This window comes from Anabrus simplex, chromosome 11, assembly GCF_040414725.1.
Source record: "Anabrus simplex isolate iqAnaSimp1 chromosome 11, ASM4041472v1, whole genome shotgun sequence".
Taxonomy (NCBI): Eukaryota; Metazoa; Arthropoda; class Insecta; order Orthoptera; family Tettigoniidae; genus Anabrus; species Anabrus simplex.
This window is the reverse complement of record NC_090275.1, coordinates 55,213,933-55,227,033: the sequence shown is the minus strand read 5'-3', so window position 1 is coordinate 55,227,033 and position 13,101 is coordinate 55,213,933. Positions and strand designations below refer to the sequence as shown.

Sequence of the window (13,101 nt, the reverse complement as noted above, 5' to 3'; positions counted from 1 at the left end):
CAGCGTTTCGCCCTCGTGTGCTAGGGTGGGCTCATCGTGTATCTGCTGGTACAGTGAAAATTATATCTATAAATAGAACCAGCTTTTGGGTGGTTAGGCCGTGTGCATTTTGCAGAGTTTCACCCAGATGTGCCATTTGGGCTCATCAGCTGGATTGGCACGCCCCTCCAGGACTGCTTAGCTGTGGCAGATCAAGCGCATGGTCCCGCTGTATTAGCAAATAGAGATTGCTAGCCTGCTAAAGGAGAAGTGAATTCTCCGTTTCCAAAAAATATTACTCCCCATGGAGTTAGAATATCAAAAATGGCTTTCACGGCCGCATATCTTACAATCACATGAATAGAACCAGCTTTTGGATGGTTAGGCCGTGTGCATTTTACATATCTATAATTTCTAAAGATGAGAAAAAAAGTATTAAAAGTAAAAGGTGTGAAAAAACACTAAAGAACAAATTTGGAAACCTGGGGCTTATAAAAATAACAAGTGTACTAAAAGGTGTAATAAAAACCAAACAACGCATATGAAAACATATGCCGCTGGTGGGATCCTCAACAGCTCTGCCATCAGCTGTCATAGATGGCCTGGGCATCACTGAAGAGGCGTACTAGGGAAATGAGGAATGAGAGAGTTTCCCGTTGCTTTCCTCACTGAGACAGAGTTGCTATTACATATCAGTCTGCCAAGCCCAGTGAAATGCATACACAAACCGACCCTATGAGCAACATTTTCACACCATTCATAGCAGGGATTGGCTGCATAAGGATTGGCATTTCTAGCATCGCTCATACCTCAGTCACTTTCATATTGTCAAAGCCAAGGATAAGACAGAGAGAGTTCTATGAAAGTAACAAAATTGCTCTAGCCTATACCAGAAGACATAGTGGCACTGTAAACACTAGGTCCTGCCAGCAAAGGCGGGTGATAATGCTACATTAATCTAAATGAACTCAAATATACTGTTCCAGAAGGGTTGAAGTAAGCAAAAATAACAAAATGAAAATTAGCAGTATAATAGGCCGCCCATTAGATGCTCTTCTAGAACCGTTGCAAAGTCTACAAAAAAGAATGATAATACAAAGAAAATAGTTCCAACAGCGACACTGATGGAAGTCTTGATTTATCAGTTTCATTTTCCGTATTGACAGTTATCGTATGTTATAGACAAGAATGTTTCCACCTTTTCAATACAAATTTATTTATGTAAAATTCAATCTACAGTACCGGTTTCGACCTTTTTATTACACCATATTAGAATCATTCCGTGTTGACGGTTTTCACTTTACAATGGCGAAAAATGAGAGTATCCTCCTATTCAATACATCAAATATTCCGTCATTAGACGGAGCTAACAAATTCAAACATGTTTCAGCTCGCTTGAGCCATCTTCAGTGAAAAAATTAGGGGGGTCGGAATAATTTACATAACATAGGTTGAAAAAATGCTAAAAAACAATGAAAGAGCAAATGAAAAAACAAACAAAAGAGAGCCTAGACAGAAACAAAATTAGCAGAAATATACAATATTTACATCAATATGCAGAGCAAAAAACAACTTATTGCGACAAAATTCAGTGAAACAGGTGTTAATTTAAAATAATAATCGAAACTAAAAACTGCGTTAACCTAAGAAACAAGGGAATGAGAAAACAAATGATGCAGATGGAAATGAATAATAGTAGCACATGGTGAGGTTGTGGACCTCATAGTTTGCAAATTATTGGTTTAGTAAAAATGACAAAACAGTTTGAAATTGCTGTCAAAATCGTCCTAGTAGAAACCCATCACATCAAATTGGTCAGGAGGAGAGCGGGAGCAAACATATTTGAGAAACCAGCCTGATATAACCTGCAGGCGAAAAGCCTGTGACAAGGAGAAAAAATACCAATGAAATTTAAGGCTTTAGAAATAGCAGCATTCTCAATATCTTCTCAATCTAGCGGTCCCTTTCTTCATTATTGTTTCATAATGTTGGCTGGTGTCTTGCCTTATTATAAAGGGGTCGGAAGGGCCGCGTATAAAAATTGAGAAGCTGTGTTAGGTAGAAGACAGATGCATAGTAAACTGTAAGTAATCTAGTGGAAACCGTCAATGAAGTTCTAATCTGCAATGGAAAAAAAATGAGGTTGTGTGAGAAACATGGGTTGATAAGGAAAAAGTGTGGAATGGTTGTGAACAAAGCTTAAACTTACAGTGTGCAGTAGGTGGTTGTCCTCTCTAATGGCCTGGCCTTCTCAAAGTAACGGTCTCGTTCGCGTGATCGAGTCTATTGTTGGTTCGGCTGTGTTTGCTAGGATGGAAGGAGCCCTGCACCACCCCTTCCCCCTCCGCTCCATCACTTTGAGAAGGCCTCGCCATTAGAGCTTTAGAAGTCGGCGAGTAAACTAACATTCTACTTGATACATTCATTCCATATATTTGCCAAACAAACCCTACCTCCATCTCTCCAACTCACCACCCTTCCCTTCCTCAAACCAGCCCTGCACCTCCCCTTCCCCCTCCGCTCCTTCCATCCTAGCAAACACAGCCGAACCAACAATAGACTCGATCACGCGAACGAGACCGTTACTTTGAGAAGGCCAGGCCATTAGAGAGGACAACCACCTACTGCACACCGTAAGTTTAAGCTTTGTTCACAACCATTCCACACTTTTTACTTATCAACCCATGTTTCTCACACAACCACATTTTTTTTCCATTGCAGATTAGAACTTCATTGACGGTTTCCACTAGATTACTCAAAGTTTACTATGCATCTATCTTCTACCTAACACAGCTTCTCAATTTTTATACGCAGCCCTTCTGACCCCTTTATAAGAAGGCAAGACACCAGCCAACATTATGAAACAATAATGAAGAAAGGGACCGCTAGATTGAGAAGATATTGAGAATGCTGCTATTTCTAAAGCCTTAAATTTCATTGGTGTTTTTTCTCCTTGTCACAGGCTTTTCGCCTGCAGGTTATATCAGGCTGGTTTCTCAAAAATGTTTGCTTCTGCTCTCCTGACCAATTTGATGTGATGGGTTTCTACTAGGATGATTTTGACAGTAATTTCAAACTGTTTTGTCATTTTTACTAAACCAATAATTTGCAAACTGAGGTCCACAACCTCACCATGTGCTACTATTATTCGTTTCCATCTGCATCATTTTTCTCATTCCCTTGTTTCTTAGGTTAACGCAGTTTTTAGTTTCAATTATTATTTTAAATTAACACCTGTTTCACTGAATTTTGTCGCAATAAGTTGTTTTTTTGCTCTGCATATTGATGTAAATATTGTATATTTCTGCTAATTTTGTTTCCGTCTAGGCTCTCTTTTGTTTGTTTTTTCATTTGCTCTTTCATTATGTTTTTTAGCATTTTTTCAACCTGTATTATGTAAATTATTCCAACCCCCCTAATTTTTTCACTGAAGATGGCTCAAGCGAGCCAAAACATGTTTGAATTTGTTAGCTCCATCTAATGACGGAATATATGATGTATTGAATAGGAGGATACTCTCATTTTTCGCCATTGTAAAGTTCGACCTTTTTACACAGCGGTCATCCTCAACTGTACACTATTACCTTCACATTCAAGTTTTTTGAATAACCTTGTCCATTATAAAATAATGATATAGAGTATGTCTTACGTTCTAATAGGGCATACATAAAGTTAAAAATGACTATATATATGTATCTAAAAAGAATGCATCTTTAGGTCTAAAAATCGTATAGGTGAATTATTAAGTATACAGGTACATTATCATTTCAAAATATGTGGTACATGTTGACTGATATGTTAAATTGAGTTTGGCGTCTTGCATTCGTCGGATTTACTTATTTTTCCAGTATGAATGGAGAATGTCCGTGTTTCTTTCGTGAGCGGTGCTCTTATTTAGTTCTACTATAAATTGTAGACTGATGACTGTAGGCTGATGATGGTCCACAGTGGACCGAAACTAGTACCTTTTAACGTCATTGTAATGTTTTTTAAAAACATCAAATGATTTTTTAGTATTGAGAAGGTGGAATATTAAAATTTTGTATTTACTTTAAGCATAGTCTCGACTCAATACGGAACCTAACAATGAAGTTTATTACTTTTAATATTTTAACATATCAGTCAACATGTACCACATATTTTGAAATGATAATGTACCTGTATACTTAATAATAATTCACCTATACGATTTTTAGGCCTAAAAAGATTCATTCCTTTTAGATGTATATATAACAAAAATATTTAATGCAGCCAATGGCCATACAGTTATAAAGCCATAGTGGTCAATGTTTAGTTTACATAGCATTTAACTATTAGATAATTTTATCAGCGAAATTTGTCTGCTTTTGCATTTTATCACATGGTATCTATCACATTGGTCGCCACAGAGTTTACACTGGCACAGTTCACTTGGATCATGGTAGGTTTCTCTCTTGCAGATTTTGTAGTGGAAACCATAGACCGCAAAGCGAGTCATGGTGTGCCTCAGTTCATAGTTAGCCGTTATCCATTCCCTGTTGATCATCGCGTCTGTGGAGAAGAAATCTAGCCATATATCTTCCCTTTTGTCCTGAAGTTCCTTTAATAGGCTCTGGTATGCTACGGACGTGGGCAATGATAATTCAAGCCTTAGATCTTCAATATAGAAGGGTTCTCTGGCAAGCAGGTAGACCAAGCATGATGGGGTAAACTTAGAGACTCCCAAAGCTTTTTTTTTCAGAAATCTAGCTTTTACCTTTTCAATTTCTTCGATGTCTTTCTTTTGCAGTTGTTCCTAGATTAGTGTCAGGCCGTAGGTTAATATCGGTGAGATCTTTCGCTTAAACACTTTCAACGCAGTTTCCAATGAAATTTTCTGTATATTCTGAATGCTGTTCATGGCAGATATGGCAATTGCCACTTTTTCCTTGATGTGGTAGCTGAATGTGTGTGTTTGTCTGTACTGTTAATCCAAGATACTTAAACTGTGAGACAACTGTTAGTGGTTCTCGTCTGTAGTATATTATATCACTGGCTGCTGGCTTGCCATCTTTCCTGAAAGTCATTGCCACTGTCATTTTTAACTTTATGTATGCCCTATTAGAACGTAAGACATACTCTATATCATGATTTTATAATGGACAAGGCTATTCAAAAAACTTGAGTTATGTGAAGGTAATAGTGTACAGCTGAGGATGACCGTTGTGTAAAAAGATCGAAACCGGTACTGTAGATTGAATTTTACATAAATAAATTTGTATTGAAATGGTGGAAACTTTGTCTACAACATACTGATGGAACTGTTAAAAATAAAACATCTAGAAACAGTATTTAAACAGAAATAAACATGTATCTGATCTTTCCAGAACAAAACATGTCATTCTGTTTTAAATAAGTTATTTTTTCTGGTGTAATACTGTTACCATGTGTTTTCTCTTTCAGGTGAATGGTAAATTTATTTACTTATAGTTTCGGTGGGCTGAAGAGCGTAACAACTATAAACGAACTGATTCAAAACGGAAAAGAGGTGGCTGAAAATATTACAAATTCAAAGTGTTCCTGTAATTACCATGTTTGTACTGGAGAATAGTTACGATGTTAATACTTGGTGCTGTTGATATCTTCCCACTCCACTCAGTTTCTCAACTTCTGATCCCAGAGTCTCCATCCATTGTCTCACTGACTTTCTCACTGACCTCTTTCCTTTAATTTCTCTGTCAAAGTAATACCTTGATGTTCATTCCCATCAGCTGCCCATAACACCGATTTCGGCATCCCCTGTGATTCCAGTAGTAGACATTTTGTTGCTAGTTTCCTTATTTAATTTGTTCCTTATCCTTTCTGATTTTTAGTTTCAAAATTCTAATGAATTGCAACTCTGTTGCTTGGAATGTGGTAACGTCCTTGTTTTTCAGGTACAAATAGCTAGTCTACAGATGAGAATTGAAACAAAGTTAGAATTGAAGATGGTTATTTTGGCTTTTTGGGTTATTTTCTTATCCCACAGTGGATTTCTCACATGGTTTAGAAATGTGAAGTGTTTTATGTCCTGTTGTGTATTTCTTGCTGAACAGTACCCTTCCAGTTGATGCTTCCAAGATAATTGAAACTAGGAGCTGTGTAGCGTAGTTCTCTCCATGATAGAACTTGTTTCTTCTCTGTTAAGTCATATCCCTGGTTTTTTAAATTTTGCTTATTTTAATCCCAAATTCTTTAAATTTGCTGTTTGATCAATTCAACTTATCTGCACTAATTCTTTGGTCTTTCCGCATATTACAGTAATTTGCAAATACAGTGAAATCTCGTTAAAACGTTTCTGGAGGGGAGAAGGAAAAGGAATGTGTTAAGTGATAAAACATACTAGTGAATATACGAATAAAAACTATCCAATAGGAATATGGAAACACTAGATACAATTTTTTCCATCATGAGGGCATTTAAAATCAAAGAATACTAGATTACAACATTCCTGAGGCTAACGGCTTGCTCCCTGATGGTGCAATTTATCCTTTGAAATTCAGGAAGGCCTTTTCCCGTAATCACGTAGCTTTCGTGGCGGCACTTGCCCGAGTTGGAAATCACGTTTTTTTCACAAGGGATGCCAAATAAAGTAACATTTTCAGGTCTAGAAAAAATGTGATCGTGGTAAGCAATAACAGCAAAATTTTGTGGCGCGATAACAGAGGTATTTTTGTATAGATTTGATACAATGTGTGTTGGGACTTCCAATTACGACGTGCTAAACGGGAAGACTTGTTAATGAGATTTTACTGTACCAAGATTTTATGTTCACTGTAGGTTTCTTTGATGTATTTTATGATCTGATCCCATTACTACGATAATTGAAGTTGTGATAACGCACTTCCCTGTTGAACTTGTACATTTATATCAAACCAGTTTGACTTTCCACCTCCTATTTGGATACAACTGCAGCATTTCTGATTAAGCATCTTCACTTTGGCAGCCAGGGAGTGTGGCGCATTTGTATGTTCTAGGCATCATCAGATCCTCTTCCTCGTGACATTATCATAGGGCTTTCCCATGTCCATAAATAGTATCACCAGGTTCTTCCCATATTCCCAGTATTTCTTTGCTAGCATTCCCACAGCAAATATAAGTTTGGTATTGCTTCGGTTCTTTCTGAATCCATGTCGTTCTTCTTCCGAGAGTGGTTTTACTGTGTTCCTCAGGTATTATTTCTCAACAATTTTTTCCAGTAATTTGCATGAAAGAGAAGCATTTTTACACACTAGTTGGTACATTTTTCCAATTTCCCCCCCTTTTTTTATTTACCTTTTTTAGATTTTTTGGTCCATTTTTCAGGAATTCTGTTTTCTGTCCAAATAACAGTGTACCCTGAACTGCCAATTTAGACTGATATTCCTGTTATGTCCATCCACCATGAGGCCATGACATCCTGGAGACTCTTAATTTTTTTCATATTCCTTGGTGCTGTCTCTACTTCCTGCCATGTTAACAGATGTTTTGTCTCGTGGTTTAAATCTCTTCTGCAGTCTTTGTCATTGCTGTTGTCGATTTTGTCTTTTCCATTTAATAATTCACTGAAATATTTTCTTCTCCGATACTCTATCCTCACCAGGTTTCAATCTTCTGTTTCTTAGGCAGGGATGTTGCTATATTCATTTTTTCTACTTTTCACTACCTTATATAGCAGCTACTTGTTCCCCTCCACAATATTCCTGGACATTTGTAGTGCATTCATTCCAACACTAACTGAATCTTCTTTCTGAATCAGTCATTTTATGAACAGCTTCTTGTTCCTGTTTTCCTGGGCCAGGTATTCTATTTCCTCATCCTTGTAGTTGCCTTCTTCTTTTTCAAGTAATATGAAAATGGATGCTTAAAGAAATACCAGAATCATCAGCAGGGTTGGTACTTGGATATTGTGTTTATATATGTGGTACTAGCTATCAAATAGCAGGCAATTGTTTTATGGTAATTTAAGATCATAGAGAGAAATAATGGGTTCATGATTTGCTGCTTGGTCCACTTTATGTAAAGAAGTCCAACCCCTCCCTGTATAGGACATGAGCGGCTACTCGACACAGCAGTGGAGTGTTTTGCAGCAGCAACATTGGCAGCAGTGGCAGCAATGGCAACAGCAATTCCAGCAGTGGCAGCAGCAGTATGGCGACAAGGTGAGGCCGATTTGATAGGGCTGGCCCTCTGTGAGTTTTGCCCATAGCAGGATTTTAATGTATGTAAGATCTAGAAGTACGTTCATTTTTTTCGTATGGTGGATAATAAATCATGATATAGAATGTTTGGGAGTTGTACACAACTACCTGAGGTAAGGGGTGACTGGAATCTATTATCAGAGCAGATATATTGCAACTCTACAATCCCAAGGGGAATTGGGCAATGCAGAAATACTAGGTTGATTTTTCTAGTGACACAAGCAATGAATTTGGAGTCCAGTGCTCTTTTTTTAATTTAAAAATAAATTAGCTTTTGTTTCTTAAATCACAGGGAGGGTTTTCTGGTTGAAGATACCAAGTGTCTTCAGCTGTACTTGATAACATGAAAGCCTGGAGTGCTTAGTGATGTTTGCATTATCTGAATTTGTTTTTCTATAATTATTTCTGTGTTCAGTTTACATTTAATATTAACTTTATCTTTTTTTATTAACACTAATTTGCATGGATTTGGAAAGTTGATTTTTAAAGATTTTTTGCTTTAATATAGCTAGTATCTTTTTAAACATTTAATATTTGGTAACATACTAGTAGCCATTATTACCTTCTTCATTTCTTAGGTCCCAGTGTAAGGGCCACATGAATCTTAATTTCACTCCAAGTTTTATGCAAAATTACGTTTAATGGCCTGGATACCGTAAATAATCGGTATTACACCAGTTTAATTCCAGGGGGTAAAGGTGGCTGGGGGGCAACAATTCATTCCCTCTTTAATGCGTGATTTCTGGGTAATGTGGTAACCGTGCACCCATTGTAAACACATTTTTATATGCCATAATTACTTTCAATGATTCAACATTTTTTTCAATATGGGGCATAGAAAACTTCAGTCTGTACTGTATTACAGTAACTTTAAAAAACTGGAGGGTTGTTGTCTGATTCCCCACTTGCTGTTGTGACCTACGATTTTCATTCACAAATTTATTGTATACATATTATAATTTAGATTCTTATCTTTTATCTCTCATGGCTGTATTTCACAAATGACAATATTAATCATATGGCTTCTGCTGTTAGCTGTACGTAGCCATACTGAAGTTTTACCTTCCCAGAAATGTTAAATGAGGGTTCTACTGCGTTACAACCACGTGAACAGACTGAAGTATGAAACTGACCTGATTTCAAACAATAACTTTTAAATGTAAAACTTCTCACAAGATAGTGCTGATGATTGTGCTACTTATCAGTTAATGTGAAAAAAAAGTTGTATCCATTATATTTAATGTATGTTGTGTGGTAGAAAAGTATCATAAAAGCAACTCTAGGTATGAAATTTGAAGTCGTCTGTAGTGAAAAAAGCTGCCTGGTGCAGTTCCCCCTTTAATTTGTACGTCTGTAATTTTTAAAACATTTAAATCTGTTTATTCATCCCCTTAAATGTTTTCCTTGGTTTCTCATTTTCAGACCAGGCAATTGCTGGGGCTGTATCACAATTAAGGCCACAGCTGCTACCTTCCCAGTCCTAGCTTGATCAGTTGTCAGGATGTTAAAAAAAATAGTAACATCTTAATAAATTTTGAATATATTGTGTAAGCTCAGGCTGCTTCTGAAAGAGAGTTGTCTGTTTCTGTAAGACTGTGCTGTGTCCTGTTTATATTTTTTAAGGGAAGGGTGTCCTAGTTTTTGCTCTCCTTGTTTCATTCTTTATTTTGACTTGTTTTCTTCTTTTGCTTGCTTTCCTCTGACACTAAATTTCATCTTCAAAAATGTCATCCTTAGAGGATGATAATTTTGAGGATCGTTAATTTTTTTTTTGCTTGCATATTCATATGTACTTGAATGAAGTGTGATATGGAGTGAAATAATGATCTATTCTCGGCATTTCTGTTTTTCTGGTGCTGACCATCCTGTCCAAAGTCTGTAATATATCTGATATCAATATTTTATACCATTTAATTATGAGGCAAATCGGTGATTATTTTATAATAAGAGGAGTAGGTGGTGGTGGTGATAGTTCTTTTAAGAGGAAGTACAACTGGTCAACCATTCTCTATTAACTTTAATCACAAGTAAGAAATTCAAGGGGTCCGACACTTAAAAGAAGGTATCGGCCAAAGAAAGATGGGGGCCAAGAAGGCCGTGAAAATGAAATACTCCCTAGGCCTCAAATGCTCCAATACTGCCGGGGTTGTTTGACAGATAGATGAAAATGAAGAGCCTTGCACAAGAAAGTGGAAGTAGTGCTTTTAACTTTAGGCTTGCAGGTTATTTTGTCTAAATCAGAACTCGTACATGCTTCAGTGAGTTTCCTGTTTGTTCTCTTAATCGTTTCGATGATGGCAAACGCTCGGAATTGAGAATGAGTCCTCTAAAGGGCTTCTTCATCTGCGAGTCTGAATGTGATTGTATTGCCCAATGTAGGAGGCACAAGATTTTGTGCAGTAATGACTAACATTCTTGGGACAGCTAGCCAGAGTCTTCTCATTTCACCTAAGCAGTTCTCCTTTCTACTCTGGCTCCCGGCATTCACTTTTTAACAGTTTTCTGCAAAATGAACTAACCAAAATGAACCGCAAAATTTCACATTGGGATGCTACCTAGGTTCCACTGGACTAGGTACTAGGTCCTGCTACACCATGCTCAGAAGACTAATCTTAATGGAGCCACGAAGGGTACAGATTTGTAATCCTATTGTAAAGAACTACTGAGTTTGAGGTCGATACCTTGAATACTTTAATTTGATTGTAGCAGTTCAGTTTTCTTCTCGCAGGCTAGAACTATTCAGTCAGCACGGGGTATTTGCCTCCGTAGTGCTTCACCAAATTATTGAATGAATGCACAGTGGCATGTATTGTCATATTTGTTAGCTGTCAAAAGTAGAATAATCTGGAATGGTTTCTTGGTTATACAGGGAAAGTGCTGCAAGAGTTGCCGTCCTTCCTGTGTGCCGCATGTCTGTAAACAAGAACGCGGTTGCCCTCACACAATCCCCATGTGCCCGTTGATAATTGGTTCAAGGAATAGGTGGAAAAACAATAAAACTTGCCCCGTTACAGCAAGTGGTGAAAATGTTCTCCTTCGGCCTGTAGATAAGCGTTCTGGTGCGTGATGGTATTCTGGTTCCCTATTTGCAATTCAGCCCCATGAATCTTCAAAATTGTGATGCGAATTGCACTTAAAAGTCGAATACCACACAGGAAAATACGCTGTTTGGCACTACTGATCGTTTACTGCTGTAAAAGAACAACTTGTGTTGAATGATGTACGGAAGCTTACCACGGACTAGCTGGTGACATCGAGCTGTATGGGTTAGGCGACTATTGCATCGTCCACTAGCCTGGATACGGCATGGGAAGCAAGTGCCAACTGTACTGAGTTTCGCACTATATCAATATAAATTAAAATTGAATGCTAATGAGAAACAGGCAAATATACCTCAAGAAGAAATGAAAATAATTACAGAAGGATAAGGTGTAATTTCAAAGTTATATTTTATTAATTTAGCGTATGAATTTTGGCACGAATATCTGAGGACAAGTTCGCCTTGCCTGGTGCAGGTCTGTTCAGCATCAGTGCATGTATTAGCTCTAGAATTACCACAGTTATCGCAAGTAAAGTGGTATGATCTAAGGAACCATAACTGGTGACCTACGCATGTGGGTGTGAGATTATGATGATAAATTATTGGATAGGGTGAAACCTGGTGTCGGGCCTGCACTTGTTGAATAACACTAAGGGGTTTGCTTAAGTCTTGCTGTCTTATGCTTGTACATCATATGGATATTGTGGAGAGGTTTGGAATTGAATCTTGGCTTTTGGTACGCAATCGTGTGATAAGAAATTGCATATCTTCACATCTCCTACCCTACTGGTCAACATTCTATGGTTAATTTATTTCTACCAATGGGACCTGAACTGGCTAACCATAATGGCATCTTAATAATCATGGCCATGGGCTTTAAACAACATAAATGGCAGCCTAAGAACAAGGGACTGCACACTTTCACTACATGGCAACAAGCCATCCTTTCTGGGTGATATTCAGCTGTTTATACAGTCTACGTGTTACTCTCAAGCTCTGGCTATCAGAATCTAACCTTCAGGTTTTCTTGTTCTTCTGTTTTTTAAAACCCTGTTTAAAATTTGATGTCATTTTGGCACTTATAAGATTTCTAAATAAAATTACAATATTATGAAGTGCATGAGAGGTTAACAGCTTTTAAGTTCGTTGGGATTGCTAGTGCCAACCACCACCGTGCTGTTTTATGTAGATAGTTGTCATCATGTCGTAAATGACTTTTAATTGTGGAAGTATTGTATTGTCATTTACTGTGTTTTTTCTTCATTCCACTAGAACTGCCATTTGACTTGCAGTTGAATCTGTCCATTTTTTCTCTCATCAACTTCATTTCATGTATATCAATTCTTTTTTCTTTTTTGCCATTGTCATTTAGTTCATTTTTCATATTTAATATTTCTTTAATTTTTGTTAGTATTTGCTAATCGTTTGTGAGCTATTACATTCCCCTAGCAGATATTCAACAAATTTTTGTAAGAAAATGCTGCAAAATACAGGTGAAACTGACAATATTGTTACAATTTTCCCCGAGATCCTTTTAGACCAGATCAGAATGTTTCAGTTGTATTTTGATGGCTATTTCCAGTACCAGGAAAGTATGGGGGCACCTTTACCTACCCCAGGGGCTGCAGCAGCTGCTGCTGTTCCTGCAGCACCTGTGATGCCACCAGACATGGCTCACCCACCTCCATTGCCTCCTGCTGATAAACCTCTTCCACCTCCACCACCGGAAGAGGCGGACTCGAGAGATACATCACAACAGCAAGCGGCTACTGCAGATCCATACAGGTACATTAAAATTGTGTTAAGGTAGGAAAGAGTGGTATTGTTATTCCTGTTGTAAGCACTTCTGGTGGAGCAAATGATCATACTGATATAAAGATAGGTAAGTACAGCATAGGAAGTAAA

The 13,101-nt window shown here is 37.5% G+C and overlaps 1 protein-coding gene across 8 annotated transcripts in view; it reads left to right on the top strand.

The window, feature by feature from the left end:
- The window catches only part of ZAP3, a 491,484-nt gene that overhangs the window by 62,124 nt on the left and 416,259 nt on the right, over positions 1-13,101 (top strand). For all 8 annotated transcript variants that reach the window (XM_067155237.2, XM_067155235.2, XM_067155234.2 and 5 more), the window contains 2 exons: positions 8,004-8,117; positions 12,779-12,981. In XM_067155237.2, the coding sequence (XP_067011338.2) occupies positions 8,004-8,117; positions 12,779-12,981 (317 nt within the window). The remainder of the gene's footprint in view (positions 1-8,003; positions 8,118-12,778; positions 12,982-13,101) is intronic.